Genomic DNA, 15,885 nt, shown 5'->3' on the forward strand with positions numbered 1-15,885 from the left:
ATACAGACGTATCTGGACACTTTTGGACACATCTACTATATTCATATTCAGTTAATCACTAATATCTATTTGGCAATAGAGAAATTACCCCTCAAAAATATAATTTAACTTGATTATTGTGTTAGATGAGAAAAGCATTGAAAAATATTTCTAAAGTAGCTTTAGAAAGAAATATTTGATTCAGTATTGCATAAATATTGAAAATAAATGGATATTACTGTTTTTAAATCAATATTGAAATATGAAACTAAAACAGAGCTATGTGCTGATCTGAGCCAGATATTTACTATGCTTTACAATGCATATTATTATTTTTATTAATTTTTAAAACACAATTAAGTGCCTGAATGAAGCCCAGAAAGCCTAGTCTTCACAACAGCTTTCGCTCTGTTTGTTTGAGCCTTTCTCAAAAGTCTTTGTTTCTGAAAAGCTCTTGGTGACTAGAAAGGCCGTGAAATCCTGTAAAGAAATAGTTGCTGTGTGTGAACAGCTTTAATCTCACTAACTCATTCATATGTGCAGAACTGTATTGGTGTGGCTGACCATGTCTTTCTAGTGTAAATCTCAGCTGTAGTCAAATAGAGTGAGAGAAAATGCAGTCGCAGGCTCATAACAAACATAAACTGAAGCTGAATTAGATCACTCAGCTCTTAAAGTGGAGGCAGAAAAATAATTGCGATGGCGATCTGCAGACTCAGCATGTCTCTGCTAGTGGCGGTTCATCAGTTTGAGAGTAAGGTCATTCTCCATTTTCAGAATTATGCAACTGTCCTGACCTGCTATGTTTTAAGTGAATGAATGCTCCTGTTTTTAGTCACATTGAGTCTTCCCTGCTGTTAATCTGTATGTACAGTGGGGCAAATAAGTATTTGATGCACTGCCGATTTTTCAAGTTTCCCCACTTACAAAAGAATGGAGAGATCTGTAATTTTCATCGTAGGTACACCTCAACTGTGAGAGACAGAATATATATAAAAAAAATCCAGAATATCACATTGTATGATTTTTAAATAATTAACTTCCATTTTATTGCATGAAATAAGTATTTGATCACCTACCAACCAGCAAGAATTCTGGCTCTCACAAACCTGTTAGTTTGTCTTTAAGAAGCCCTCCTATCCTCCACTCATTACCTGTATTAATTGCACCTGTTTGAACTCGTTACCTGTATAAAAGACACCTGTTCACACACTCAATCAATCAGACTCCAACCTCTCCACTATGGGCAAGACTAAGGCCCCGTCCACACGAAGACGAGTTTCTCTGTATACGCATACATTTTTTACCGTATAGGCGTTTCGTCCACACGAAACCGGCGTTTTCAAAGAGTGAAACCGATCATTTTTGAAACCGGGTCCCAGGGTGGATACATTTTAAAACGCCGTTTTCGTGTGGATGGCGAATCCGTATATTTTCTGAAACGATGACGTCATCAGCCCACGTCTCGCCCCTAATCAGACACCGCTGCGTCACATAACAGCGACAACAACAACAACAATGTCAGACTACGTGCCTGTGTTCGTGCTGCAGAACCTACTGAGCTCATTAGTTATTAAAGCAAAATCTTCTGCTTTGTGTGTTAGTTTGTATTTAGCGCGCAAGGTTTACGCACATGGTCCAAATCTTCTTCTCTGTTTTTTTGTGTATCTCTGTGGCAGAATTACAGCGCCACATATTGGTCTGGCATGTGTACTACATCGTTTTCAGTCGGTTTCAGTGATTCCGTGTGGATGCAGATATTTCCTGAGACGACTCCGTGTTTACGGAATTTGAGGCAAAAAAAAGATTGGATAGGGAGAGATCTGGCTTCGTGTGGACGTAGCCTAAAGATCTGTCTAAGGACACTAAAGACAAAATTGTAGACCTGCACAAGGCTGGGATGGGCTACAGGACAATAGGCAAACAGCTTGGTGAGAAGGCAACAACTGTTGGCGCAATTATTAGAAAATTGAAGAAATTCAAGATGACTGTCAATCTCCCTCGGACTGGGGCTCCATGCAAGATCTGGCCTCGTGGAGTATCAACGATCCTGAGAAAGGTGAGGGATCAGCCTAGAACTACACGGGAAGACCTGCTCAATGACCTGAAGAGAGCTGGGACCACAGTCTCAATGGTTACCATTAGTAACACACTACACCGTCATGGATTAAAATCCTGCAGCGCACGCATGGTCCCCCTGCTCAAGCCAGCACATGTCCAGGCCCGTCTGAAGTTTGCCAAAGACCATCTGGATGATCCAGAGGAGGCATGGGAGAAGGTCATGTGGTCAGATGAGACCAAAATATAACTTTTTGGTATAAACTCCACTCGCCGTGTTTGGAGGAAGAAGAAGGATGAGTACAATCCCAAGAACACCATCCCAACCGTGAAGCATGGGGGTAGAAACATCATGCTTTGGGGGTGCTTTTCTGCAAAGGGGACAGGACAACTGCACCGTATTGAGGGGAGGATGGATGGGGCCATGTATCGCAAAATTTTGGGCAACAACCTCCTTCCCTCGGTAAGAGCATTGAAGATGGGTCGTGGCTGGGTCTCCCAGCAGGACAATGACCCCAAACACACAGCAAGGGCAACTAAGGAGTGGCTCCATAAGAAGCATTTCAAGGTCCTGGAGTGACCTAGCCAGTCTCCAGACCTGAACCCAATAGAAAATCTATGCAGGGAGCTGTAACTCCGTGTTGCCCAGTGACAGCCCCAAAACCTGAAAGATCTGGAGAACACCTGTATGGAGGAGTGGGCCAAAGTCCCTGCTGCAGTGTGTGCAAACCTGCTCAAGAACTACAGGAAACGTCTGACCTCTGTAATTGTAAACAAAGGTTTCTGTACCAAATATTAAGTTCTATTTTTCGATTGTATCAAATACTTATTTCATGCAATAAATTGGACATGAATTATTAAAAAATCATACAATGTGATTTTCTGGATTTTTTTTATATTCTGTCTCTCACAGTTGAGGTGTACCTACGATGAAAATTACAGATCTCTCCATTCTTTGTAAGTGGGAAAACTTGAAAAATCGTCAGTGTATCAAATAATTATTTGCCCCACTGTATCTATCCTATTTATCTGGGGCATATAGGGTCAGTGTGTGTGTGTCCCGATCTATTCATTTATTAAAAACACTTTTACAATGCAAGGATTTAAAGAAAGTTTGCTTGGATTGGCTAAGACTATCTGTTTAGCTCATACAAACAAGTTAACATCAGCAGAAAATAAATCCAAAGTTCTGTCATGAAATTCTAGATGGCGCAGTCTGATAGGTCTAGGTGCAGTAAGATTGAGTCTAACTCAATGTAACATAATGACACATGGTGCAGCCAATTGGTTATTTTTGTATTAGCAGCCAACGAGCTCTCTGCTCAACACTCAAACACTTGGGTAGTGCTTGCTTTAGCAGTTGCAACTCACTTCAGAAACCCATCCTCCATCCCCAGCTCCACCTGTATAGATCTGCTACAGGGTATTCATGTATGATATATACTATATGGGGGTTATTTCATACATATTATATGTGCAATAGCAGTATTTTTACATGCTCACAGCAGCATGTTGTGGATGTATTGGCAGTAGCAAGTCTTGGTACTTGCAGCAGTAGTGTAGCAGATCTATTCTATCTTTCTATCTATCTATAGGCAACAAAACTGTTATTTATTTATGTATGCAAGTATAAGTTTATGGGGCTTCCGGTTTGTACGCCCATGGAGTAGACGTGTATTGTGGCTCCGCATCAATATTTAAAAAATGTCCTAAATAAGGCAAACTAATAAACTGTGCTTTGTAGCTGAATATATTAAGATCTACACATGACGAAGCCAAATAAAGTTAAGAAATCGGAAAAAGGAGCGGAAGAGGGCGATAACGTTGCCGAGACAATCGCGGGTGAAGCTGAGGCTAAACCTACGCCCGACTATAAATGAGGATCTTATGTCTGCAATCAGTGCTTTGAATAAGACGGTGGATCAAAGACTGGGCGAACTATCTTCTACACTTTCTAGTGTGTCATCTGCGCTGACTGACATGACTGCTCGAGTTGAAGAAACAGAGGAGGCTGTGCAGGCTCACGAAGGCCGGATTGAATCCCTCGAGAGGCTAAATGCAAAGATGGCAACTGAGACGGCTCTCATACAGGCAAAGCTGGAGGATCTGGAGTCGCGTTCTCGCAGGCACAATATCCGCATAATGGGAATTAAAGAGAAGTTGGAAAATGGCAAGCCCTCTGAGTTCGTCAGCTCATTACTTCCAGAGTTGCTTGGGCAAGATAACTTTGATAAACCGATCCAAATAAAACAAACATGGTTCACAGAAGCGCAAGGCCAGCCGCCGGCAATAGACCGCGAGCTATCATTGCTAGACTGCACCATCTCCAAGTGAAAGAGCTCGTACTACGCCTAGCAAGACAGAAGGCTCCTCTGTGTTTTAAAGGTGACAGTGTTCAGATCTACCCAGATTTAACGTCGGGAACGATGAAGAAGCGGCAGGACTTCAACAACATAAGGAACAAATGCAAGGAAAGAAACATAAGATGTGGCTTCAAATTCCCGGCGAAATTCATTGTGACGGTAGGAGAGGAAACTAAAACTTTTTGTTTCTGATGACTACAGTCCCAAACTGGAAATCTACGAGGGAAGTGCAAATTGATCATAATGGAACTAACAATATGTCTGAATAAAAGGTGATCTGCTCTACCAAGACCTTGCACAGTGAGGAAACCTAAGATTCAAAATATGGACATGAATATTAAAGACTATATATCCTTAAAGCGGACAGTATATTGAACTGTTGCGGAGGAGTGTAGGTGGCTATAGTATACAGTCGCCGGTAAGGTTTTTTTTTCCGTAAACGGGAGGGAGTGGAGCTAGGTTTCATAGTTCCCTCCTTGGAAGCATAGGGTGGGAAAATTCGTGTGGGCGTTCTGTTGGTTGTGTTTAAACATACAAGTTCTAAAGAAGGTCCAAATGTTCGGTTTCATAATTTTTATTTATTTATCTTTTCTTAATTACATAAATGTCAACTGATATTCACAGTAAAGATCACAATGACAGACTGGGCAATATTAGGCTTATTATTATATATAGGCTTATTCTACATCTTAAATCTTTAAAAGCAGATATAAGTTTTATTCAAGAAATTGAATTTTACAAAATATTTAGTAAGGTTATTTTGCCATTGTTGGTACGTATGTATAGGCATTCACAGGTAGCTGGCTGTTTTCCTGCATCTATGTATGATGCCGATATTGCTCTTATACCTAAACTGGGTCGTGATCGGCTACTAGTGTCATCATACAGACCAATTTCTTTACTACCCACTGAAACCAAAATAATTGAGAAAATCATTGCAAATAGGTTGAAGAAGCATATCTGTGATACTATACATCCAGATCAAACAGGCTTCATGCCAAGCAGACATATGTATTTTAATCTACGTCGTCTGTGCAATGTTTTATATTCGAATCATAAAGAAGAAGCTGCAGTCATTTCACTGGATGCACAAAGAGCATTTGACCAAGTAGACCAAGTAGTAGGTTTCGGCCATGTGTTTAGAGAGTGGATAAAAACAATATATTTCTGTCCAAAAGCCTCAGTAGTGACTAATCATAATGTCTCAGCTCCTTTTTCTATTTATAGAGGGACAAGGCAAGTCTGTCCGCTGTCCCCATTTCTTTTTGCAGTTGAGATATAGCCTTTGGCCGCATATATCCAGCAACAGCCAGATATCCAACCAATCACGATAGGTGACCTCCCACAACACATTTCACTATACGCAGACAATATACTTTTGTTTATAAAAAATCCTAGTAAGTCTATTCCACATCTCCTCTCTTCTATTACAAAATTTGGGAATATATCAGGATTTACTGTTAATTGGGAAAAAAATGAACTGATGACTATTATGCCCAACACTTGTCAGCAGTATATAAGATCCACCCCGTTCAAAATGTTGTAACCTTCATAAGTACTGGACAGATATTTTTGACCTGCTTTCAAAAGTGTATCAAAAAGATATTGTTCCAGATCCAATGATTGCCATTTTTGGGGTGATTTCTGTACCTTCTTTTAGTTCATAAGACAGGGTATTTCTTTATTTATGGTTCTTGCAACGAGATTGATTCTTCAGAGGTGGAAACTTGACATTGTCCCAACATTCGATGTGTTGCTGAGTGAGCTAGCAGGCATTATTCATATTGGGAAATTACAATTTATTGGTAATGATAAGCTAGATATATTTTGGAAAATATGGAAGCCTGTGTTAGATTACTTAGGAATGAGATAACTTATTTACGTTGTTTTTTATGCTGCATTATACCTCTGTAACTCTTAAATTGATTTACCTAAATATTATGTGGTGATCTAAGTGTTTTTGTATTTAATTAATTAATTTACTTAAAAAGCTAATTTTGCTGTAAAAGCAAATGCCATATTTAAACTGAAAAAAAAGTATAAGTTTATGTAAGTATGTATGCATGCATTTATGTTTTTTTTATTATTATGATTATTTCTGTAGCATATCCAAAAAAAAATTATTAGTTTTTGGTACACATTGATTTTTATTAAATAAATAAATAAAATAATCTGGACACTTTGAGACACTTATTCAGCATAAAGAAAAATCTCATTCATTTAATTTTCGTAGTCTCAAAAGCACATTAATATAGGCTTGATAGGCTTGATAACAACAGCTGGTTTCTACTAAACTACATAATCTAGACACTAGTGACATTGGACAGTAGCTTATTTACAGTGGTGGCCAAAATTGTGAGAACACCTGACAGATCTGAAAATATTGTCCTTTTTTGCCTCCAAAACATGATTTCATTTCATGTTTCATGCAGATGGTTGCTCTGAGCACAAAAAAATATATATCAGATGAAGTGATTCATACTGTTTTTTATCCATTTTTAACTTTAATATTTGGTATGTCCACATTTTGCAGCAATTACAGCAGCACATCTCTCTGGCATAGTGTCAATATAATATTTCCTGAGAACATCAACATTAATGTTATCCCATGCCTTCTGCAACTCAAGCCAAAGACTTTTCTTTGAATGTACAGTAGATCTGTCCAGATTATTTTACAACTCACCCCAAATTTGCTGGATGGGGTTGAGGGCCGGGCTTTGAGGCGGGCATCATTTTCAGAGTTCCAGCAGATTCCTTCCGTCGCAGGTAGTTCCAGCAATAATTAGTTTTATAGGTATTCTAATGACCAGTTCAACAAAAAAAAAATGAAACCTCTTAAATATGCCAAGTGTTCTAACAATTTTGGCCACCACTGTACATATTAACATTAATCAACATTAATAAATGCTATAAAAATGAATGGAGCCCTAATGAATGCTGATGTTTCATAGGCGGTACTTTGGGGAGAAGATTGGGCTTTATTTTGCCTGGTTGGGCTGGTATACAGGTATGCTGATCCCTGCTGCTCTAGTCGGCCTCTTCGTCTTCCTCTATGGGCTTTTCACCATGGACTCCAGCCAAGTAAGGTTAGTCCCTGCAGGTATGTTTAGTTATTTCAGAATAAGCCCCGGTATGTCTGGACCAGGTCCCAGTAGTTTACCTGTAATGATGCCATTTTCATTCACCAGTCTTCATTGTTTCCCTAATAAAGCACTGATTCAAATGAGTTTTTCTGTTGTGTTTCAGTAAAGAGATATGTGAGGCCAACACCACCATCATGTGCCCCATGTGTGAAGGCAACTGCAGCTCTTGGACGCTGAGTGACAGCTGTGTCTATGCAAAGGTACCATACATCCACCTTCTACTGGCATAAACAACTTAAGACCCCTTAGACAATTTTAGAAGATCAGTAAAATTAACAAATTTTTAATGATTTGGTGTAATACGAGCCAGTCACTTAAAACGCACCTCGATTTTTATTCACGATAATATCATTGATTCAGTTTACTTGAGCCAGTTTGCATCTTGGCATCTGTCAAGATCATAATTCTGACATGTGGGAACATGAAAAGTCAAGAAAACCAAGACAAACTACATGAAAGTTAAGAAAACAATAAATCTTTGTTGTGTGTCGAAATAAATAAAGATCCTTTGCCTGTTTCAATCCAAATGCATTTTGTTTTGCTGAAAAGATGTTTCTATTCGATGTTTTAGTCTAAAGACATGGTTTACAGAGCAGCTTTGATTACAGAATGTCTGTTTTTTATTCTAGACTCATTAGGAAAGCCTGTTTTGTCTGAAGTCAAAGATATTCATATGTTTTAAATTTGGGTTTGGTCCTGGATTTTCAACAAGCAAATCAAATACATTCCCCAAGCTGAGCAGCCAGTTCTAAGGACTAAAATATGTTTTGTGTCGTGGGAACATGCATAATTGGTTCCTGCCCAGAAGAGTTTTATTGCTTGAAGATTGCTCTTGCATAGCTCAGAAGACAATATTGTCACAGTTCGTTCTTGGCAACCCACTACTGTCATGAGCCTGGACTTAGGTCAGTGGTAAGCTACTGTCCTTACACCTTTCAGCAATTCTTTCCCACTGGTCCCACCCACATCCAGAGAAACAACTGTCACATGTTGGGAAAATCTTTACCTCTGAAGATTATTTTTACAACCCACCACCGAGTCCTCAGTTTAGAAGGGATTTAATACCTGCCTGCTACTCTTCTGCTTTCAAAAACATCTATTACGGTTTTCAAACTCGCTTCAAAATGCACTCTGCTGAAAAAAATCCCCATTCAAGTCTTGTCATTCATCCCATATCCAAAAGGATTAAATGTCAAATACTCTTACCATGCAGGTTAAATAAACAATTATATGCGCTGTACACAAAACCTCCTGCCAAGCCCTCAGATGCTCCTCACGACTTACAGCACAGATTTCCTCTGCCAAAATCTCCACCTCCTCAATAAACAAAGCGCCCACTGGGAAGTCAGAGCAACAAATCAGTTTGGCTTTCTACTCTAAAGGTATATCACAGAGGAGAGTCATTTGACACATGCCAGTTAAGTTCTCTGCATCCCACTACTGGAGTTTTGGTGACCACAAACTCTGTCTTTTGTCTCATCACCTGCTTCTTTAGGAAGTTCATAATGCGAGCTCAGGAGAAGCATATTAACCTTATCCTGGGTATATGTTCTCTGATATATGTTCAGCAGCACACCTCCTCCCTATCTCCACCTTTAGGCACACATTTATAACTCTATAGTCCTATATAGTCCTTAAATAATGAGGGACATCTAAAATCTCAATCTCAATTCAAGATCAGCATCCAGTCATAGAAAGCATACCATCCGATTACACTTTTTGCCAAATCTGTTTACGTTTTTCTCAAGAGAGCTTTGGAAACCCTATTGCAAACTCCTTGCACTGAACTCTGGGGTCTCATCCTGAGGTCTCTTATTTTGGTGCTTTCATTGCTTACTTATTTACTGTGTCACTTTGTAATTGCGTTTTGTTGTCAGGCACACCATACATTCTGTGAAGTCTTGTGAGTGCATCTGTTTGGGCTTTTCCGAATTATGTAGCTGGCAAAGTTTGTCTTTTGGCTCAAGGCTTATGTGAGTAGGTGGTCTTTCAGTGCTAATGCCTTCTGTTGCTCTTGTTATCACAAAATGGCAATTCTCATGAAATTGCATGCATTGGCCTCTTCACTGCTGCAAATTGATATCAGAATGAATACCCCTTAAGGCCTAAAGGCTTGGATATACTCATGGTGAAGGACTTTTTCATTCTTTGCTTAGGGGTAAAAGTAAGTTTGAAATACATGAGCAGTGTATACTGTTAGAGAACATCCTGATACTGCCCATGCTGCTGGGAGCACGTTTAGGTCAATGTGTAATTATGTGCTGAACACTTACAAAATAAATACATAACAAAATTATACCGATATGAATATCTTTGCACAAGTTCTGTAATTTGGCACATTACTCTTATTTACATAGCACTTTATACAATATACTGACTGAACAGAAGAAATTAATCGAAGAACAGTTCCATGTTGAAGAAGGCCGGGCCGCAGAGCACCCGTAAGGCGAGGAGAGATTTTCCACTAGTTACATTTATTCATTTAGCTGACGCTTTTATCCAAAGCGACTTACAATTGCTATATATGTCAGAGGTCGCACGCCTCTGGAGCAACTAGGGGTTAAGTGTCTTGCTCAGGGACACATTGGTGTCTCACAGTGGATTCGAACCCGGGTCTCTCACACCAAAGGCATGTGTCTTATCCACTGCGCCATCAACACCCTCAGTTAATCGTTTGCGGATGGTTTCATTATCTCGGGCGGATAAAAAAGTGTGAGATGATTATAATAGTAATGAAAACAAAAATGTGTCACCAAATATACCTGGGTGGCCTGCCCAGGTAAAGTCTATGTGTGGGAAGCACTGCATCATGATGCAGCGTATTGTTCCCTTGGAAGGGAACATCTTTGGTTATGAATATTACCCCAGTTGCAATTTTAAAGTAGCAATTTCCTACAAATTCATATGCTTGAATTTGAGGTATTTTCACTAACCATGAGGTATTTTCACTAACACATTTACATGTTTGGCAAATACCTTTATTAAAAAAGATTTACATTGCATTCGAGGTATACATTTCTATCAGTTCATACAAATTTAACTAATTCTAATTATACATTCTTAAATGCATTGCCTCTTTTCTGTCCAACAGGTGACCCATCTTTTTGATAATGGAGGCACAGTCTTCTTTGCTATCTTCATGGCAATATGGGGTGAGTCTGAATCTTTTCAATTTAATCAGTGCTCTTTCACCAGCAGAGAGACTGACAGGTCAGCATTGGGTTTGAGGTACAAATTAAGTAATTATAAAAGAGGCTTCCTTCAGCGGACAAGGACAGAATACAAATCTAGCAGTCTGTGGTCTGCTATAATAGGATTGACTCAAAAGCCCAAGAGAAGCAGCTGAAATCAATCACCGCTTTGTCCCACATTACAACAAATGATCCAATCAGGTCACCATAAACCTCACTTACAGCCCAAACATTTAAATATTTCAAAAGTGCTTAAACTTCAGTTTACTCCTCTGAACACAAAGAGGGAGGGAAAAATAGATAAGTGTTGTAGGATTGCTAGCGACGATCACAGGTGAGTAAGTGCTTGATAATTGTGGGCACAGTATAAAGACTAATTGACTGGCTAAAGCCAAACAAAACACTTTCCTGGGGTGAATTTAGAGGAAAGTAATGTGAGCAGGAGACTCTACGGCTGGTTCTCTGAGGGATTTACAGGGCTATAGATGTTTTCACTTGTCTGTGCTATTAAACCAGAATACAATAGCTGTTTAACTAGCTCGGAAAAATTGTCTTCAAAAAATGTTGCTCCACCATGACAACAGCCAACCTGAAAGTTTACACTAATGCTCTTTGTGGCAATGCTAATTGTGCTGTATGATGCATTACAGAAGGAAATTGAAATAGAATGTCTACAGTAGAAGTGTTTGCATTAACAAACTTGATATACTTATTTTCATAGTCATATACTGTGCAGGTTTTTAACTCTAGGTGACGTGTGGGATCTAAATAAGTGACATATTAGTCACAGCCACATTTTTATCTGCTGTAAAATAGCTATAAAAAACAATGCATGACACATTTGCTATTAACACTAGCTACCCTACACTAGTTAGGGTAGCTAAATTGAGCATAACATGAAATATTGAAAAATAAGGTAACGCTTTAGATTACATTCCGCAACGTACTGCGCAAGTAAACAGAATTTACAGTGTAACTTTTTTTTGTAATTATAGTGTACCTATTCGGTACCTCTGTGTAGGTAATAAAGGGGTAATATCCTGTAAAATTGTAATACTGTAAGTATTTTGAAACTAAGGGTTACCTATTCTAATATTACGTGGTATGTAAGCTATACAACCCTCTTATATTTGCAAGCGATTTAGCAAAAAGCATACACTGTGTAGGCCTACTTTTTAAACATGCTGGGTTATTGTTTCAATCCAAATGCTTGGTTGAGACTGAAGCTGACTTGATTTGACCCAATGTGGGTTGATATCAGTAATAAAGTAACCCGACGGTCCTAGATTAGGAACCGTGTTGCAAAGTCTGTGGTTTTCCCAGGGAATTTTTAATGGGGAACCCCCCCTAAAGTGTTACCAATTAAATATATGTCCTTATTGCAAACTTTTGGGAGTGTCAAACTCATTTGTCTGCAGAAGAAATCCCAAGTTATCTTTATTTGGCTCTTTTGCAATAACTGATTCTAACTGGTCATTCACTGCAATTAATATTTTGTTTACTTAATTTAATATGTATATAAACACATTAATATGTATGTTTACTTAATTTAACATGTAATTGTAATTGATAGATATATATATATATATATATATATATATATATATATAATGTCTCTGGTAACAAAACAGAGCTATTATTATTTCTCTTGTATCTCTTGACATACTCTTTCTATTCATAAAGACGCATGCTAGAATACCTCATTAGCACTTTTAACTTGAAACTATAACTGACTGTAGTCAGGGGTTTGCGGGGTTGCAGGTTGTACCCATGGGCCCTGTTTGAAACTGTAAATATAACAAATGAATAAATAGAACGAAGATTTGTAGATGTGTCATATTTCATATGTGTTAGGCCAATCAGTGTATACTTACATCACTGGTAGTTCCTATAGTACTGTTTTAGACCCAACTCTGAAGTAGCAGCTAATTTAGTTCTCCCAAACGGAGTTCCTAGAACTAAATACGTTCCTGGTTCATGCAGTGTGAACATGCCAAAAAGTGGGAACTTCCGCCGAAAGCCCCTACTGTGTTGTTGAACCAATCTGGATGGAAGGCAAACTGAACCCTGTAGCCTTTTTCTTATGGTATTCAGTACCCATTAAGAGACATGACAAAATATGACAATAGAGTTGGCCTGTTTGGCAACCTGAACAGGCTGTATGTGGGAGGGGGAGGTCTTGGGAAGGGTTAGGAGCCACAGTGCTAGTCTCCAGCTCCTATCTCCTGTGGGCCCTGGCCTGGAGCAGCTGGTGAATAAGTTCTCTAAACACTGCTGTTCTTTCACTGCCTCAAAGGACAATCCCTCACTGAAGTCCAGTAAAGCAGAGATTACCCACAAGATCATTTCCACCCCAGGCTAATCGTTCTTGCACATACCACCCACTGTAGCATATGTTGAGGTGGACTGAGTATGCACACACATACACACAGACAGCTTGCTTGCAAAAAATAAAGTAAAATGCTACACTGTAGTTTTTCTACATAATTAGTACAAAAGGTAACAAACCAGTCATTATCGCCATATGCATATGTCATATTACACCGATGTATAGCTAGAAGCTCTTGAATGATTGTAGATGAGCTACAAAATTGATTCAGAAATGTATATGGCTAATGGATTTTAGGTTTTATGGCTTGTTGGGTTTTTATTCTATGAGACAGTAAATGATCAACCGATTAGCTTTAGAAATGGCCATCTAGAGTAAATAATTTAGAGAGGTAGAATGATATGACTGAGAGAGCAAAGCCAATATGACTCTGAGGTCAGGACTTCAATTCAACTCTTAACATAACCATGCACCGCTTTGACCTGCACATAAAGCACTGTAGGTATTGTTACGGAAGGATATGGAATTTGCACTGTTGCAAATACAAATATAAACACTGGAAGTTGTGTAGATAATGAAATAAATAAATAAAGGCAATCTAGATATGATTCGAAACCGTTCAAGGAGGGTGGTGATACCTCCAGAAAGCTGAGCGTTAATATTTATGTTAGCATTTTTTGGCTAATGGGATTTCTTCTTGTGAAACTGATTAATTTTTATTACATATTTCATTATTGTTCCCACTGCAAAGAGATTGTTTATTAAACAATGTGCTGAAAAAAACAGGACACCTCAGTTCATGTTTAAATACAGGATAAAAAGTTGAATCTGGTGCTTTACTTCAAAGTGTTGACAAAAGTCAAATTAGTGTATTATTAGAGAACTGTGATGGGGACTGTACTGTTCCTGCCAGAGAGACCCAGATGAATCTGCAAGTCTAAATCCTGAGAGCTCAAATGTGAAGACAGCTTTCAGCAAGAAGACTGGACTTTAAAAATTAAACATTGTCTCTCTTGGTCTCTCAGTCTGTTTCTTCCCTTGCAGCTCTTTTTCTTTCAACAAAAGTGGGACACACAGTCCTTTGGTAGAAATGAGGGGCATGTGAACTCAGAGAGCCCAGATGTTTTTGCTCTTTTTTTAACAGTTAAATTTAACATGAAAACCTCACAGAACTTTCCTTATTTTTACTTTTTATTTTATGATTTATTTAGTATTCCTTTTTAGTGCCTAAATCGGTTCCTGTGATGCTCTGAAAACAAAAATGCTTCTGAATAAGCTAGCTGATAACATTCTGCAAGCTACACAGAATCTCAATATCTACCAGTGAGATGAAACATTATAAAATGGATAGTTCTGATCCAAAATCATGATTGGTTGCACATTAAAAGCTGGTGTAATATGTTGATGAACGTATATCTGTGATTACACGTACTAAGATGCTATTACATGTATATATGTACACTCACCTAAAGGATTATTAGGAACACCATACTAATACTGTGTTTGACCCCCTTTTGCCTTCAGAACTGCCTTAATTCTACGTGGCACTGATTCAACAAGGTGCTGAAAGCATTCTTTAGAAATGTTGGCCCATATTGATAGGATAGCATCTTGCAGTTGATGGAGATTTGTGGGATGCACATCCAGGGCACAAAGCTCCCGTTCCACCACATCCCAAAGATGCTCTATTGGGTTGAGATCTGGTGACTGTGGGGGCCATTTTAGTACAGTGAACTCATTGTCATGTTCAAGAAACCAATTTGAAATGATTCGAGCTTTGTGACATGGTGCATTATCCTGCTGGAAGTAGCCATCAGAGGATGGGTACATGGTGGTCATAAAGGGATGGACATGGTCAGAAACAATGCTCAGGTAGGCCGTGGCATTTAAACGATGCCCAATTGGCACTAAGGGGCCTAAAGTGTGCCAAGAAAACATCCCCCACACCATTACACCACCACCACCACCAGCCTGCACAGTGGTAACAAGGCATGATGGATCCATGTTCTCATTCTGTTTACGCCAAATTCTGACTCTACCATCTGAATGTCTCAACAGAAATCGAGACTCATCAGACCAGGCAACATTTTTCCAGTCTTCAACCGTCCAATTTTGGTGAGCTCGTGCAAATTGTAGCCTCTTTTTCGTATTTGTAGTGGAGATGAGTGGTACCCGGTGGGGTCTTCTGCTGTTGTAGCCCATCCGCCTCAAGGTTGTGCATGTTGTGGCTTCACAAATGCTTTGCTGCATACCTCGGTTGTAACGAGTGGTTATTTCAGTCAAAGTTGCTCTTCTATCAGCTTGAATCAGTCGGCCCATTCTCCTCTGACCTCTAGCATCAACAAGGCATTTTCGCCCACAGGACTGCCGCATACTGGATGTTTTTCCCTTTTCACACCATTCTTTGTAAACCCTAGAAATGCTTGTGCGTGAAAATCCCAGTAACTGAGCAGATTGTGAAATACTCAGACCGGCCCGTCTGGCACCAACAACCATGCCACGCTCAAAATTGCTTAAATCACCTTTCTTTCCCATTCTGACATTCAGTTTGGAGTTCAGGAGATTGTCTTGACCAGGACCACACCCCTAAATGCATTGAAGCAACTGCCATGTGATTGGTTGATTAGATAATTGCATTAATGAGAAATTGAACAGGTGTTCCTAATAATCCTTTAGGTGAGTGTATATCTTGTGGGACCATTTTGTGCATGAAACCAACAATGTGCATGAAAAAGACAAAAGTATCTGAAACAACAAAGTAAAACATCAACACTTGTAGAGTGGAGAAATGAAAGAATCAAATAACAAAGCTAGAAAATGCA

General features: G+C 39.0%; 1 protein-coding gene across 2 annotated transcripts in view; it reads left to right on the plus strand.

Annotated features, from left to right (window-relative positions):
- The window catches only part of LOC306868019 (anoctamin-3-like), a gene marked incomplete at both ends in the record, with an annotated part of 85,455 nt that overhangs the window by 42,375 nt on the left and 27,195 nt on the right, over nt 1–15,885 (plus strand). For both annotated transcript variants that reach the window (XM_079413989.1, XM_079413990.1), the window contains 3 exons: nt 7,352–7,486; nt 7,647–7,743; nt 10,635–10,695. In XM_079413989.1, coding sequence (XP_079270115.1) covers nt 7,352–7,486; nt 7,647–7,743; nt 10,635–10,695 — 293 coding nt within the window. The remainder of the gene's footprint in view (nt 1–7,351; nt 7,487–7,646; nt 7,744–10,634; nt 10,696–15,885) is intronic.

Source organism: Barbus barbus (assembly GCF_936440315.1).
Source record: "Barbus barbus genome assembly, chromosome: 50".
In the NCBI taxonomy this organism is placed as follows: Eukaryota; Metazoa; Chordata; class Actinopteri; order Cypriniformes; family Cyprinidae; genus Barbus; species Barbus barbus.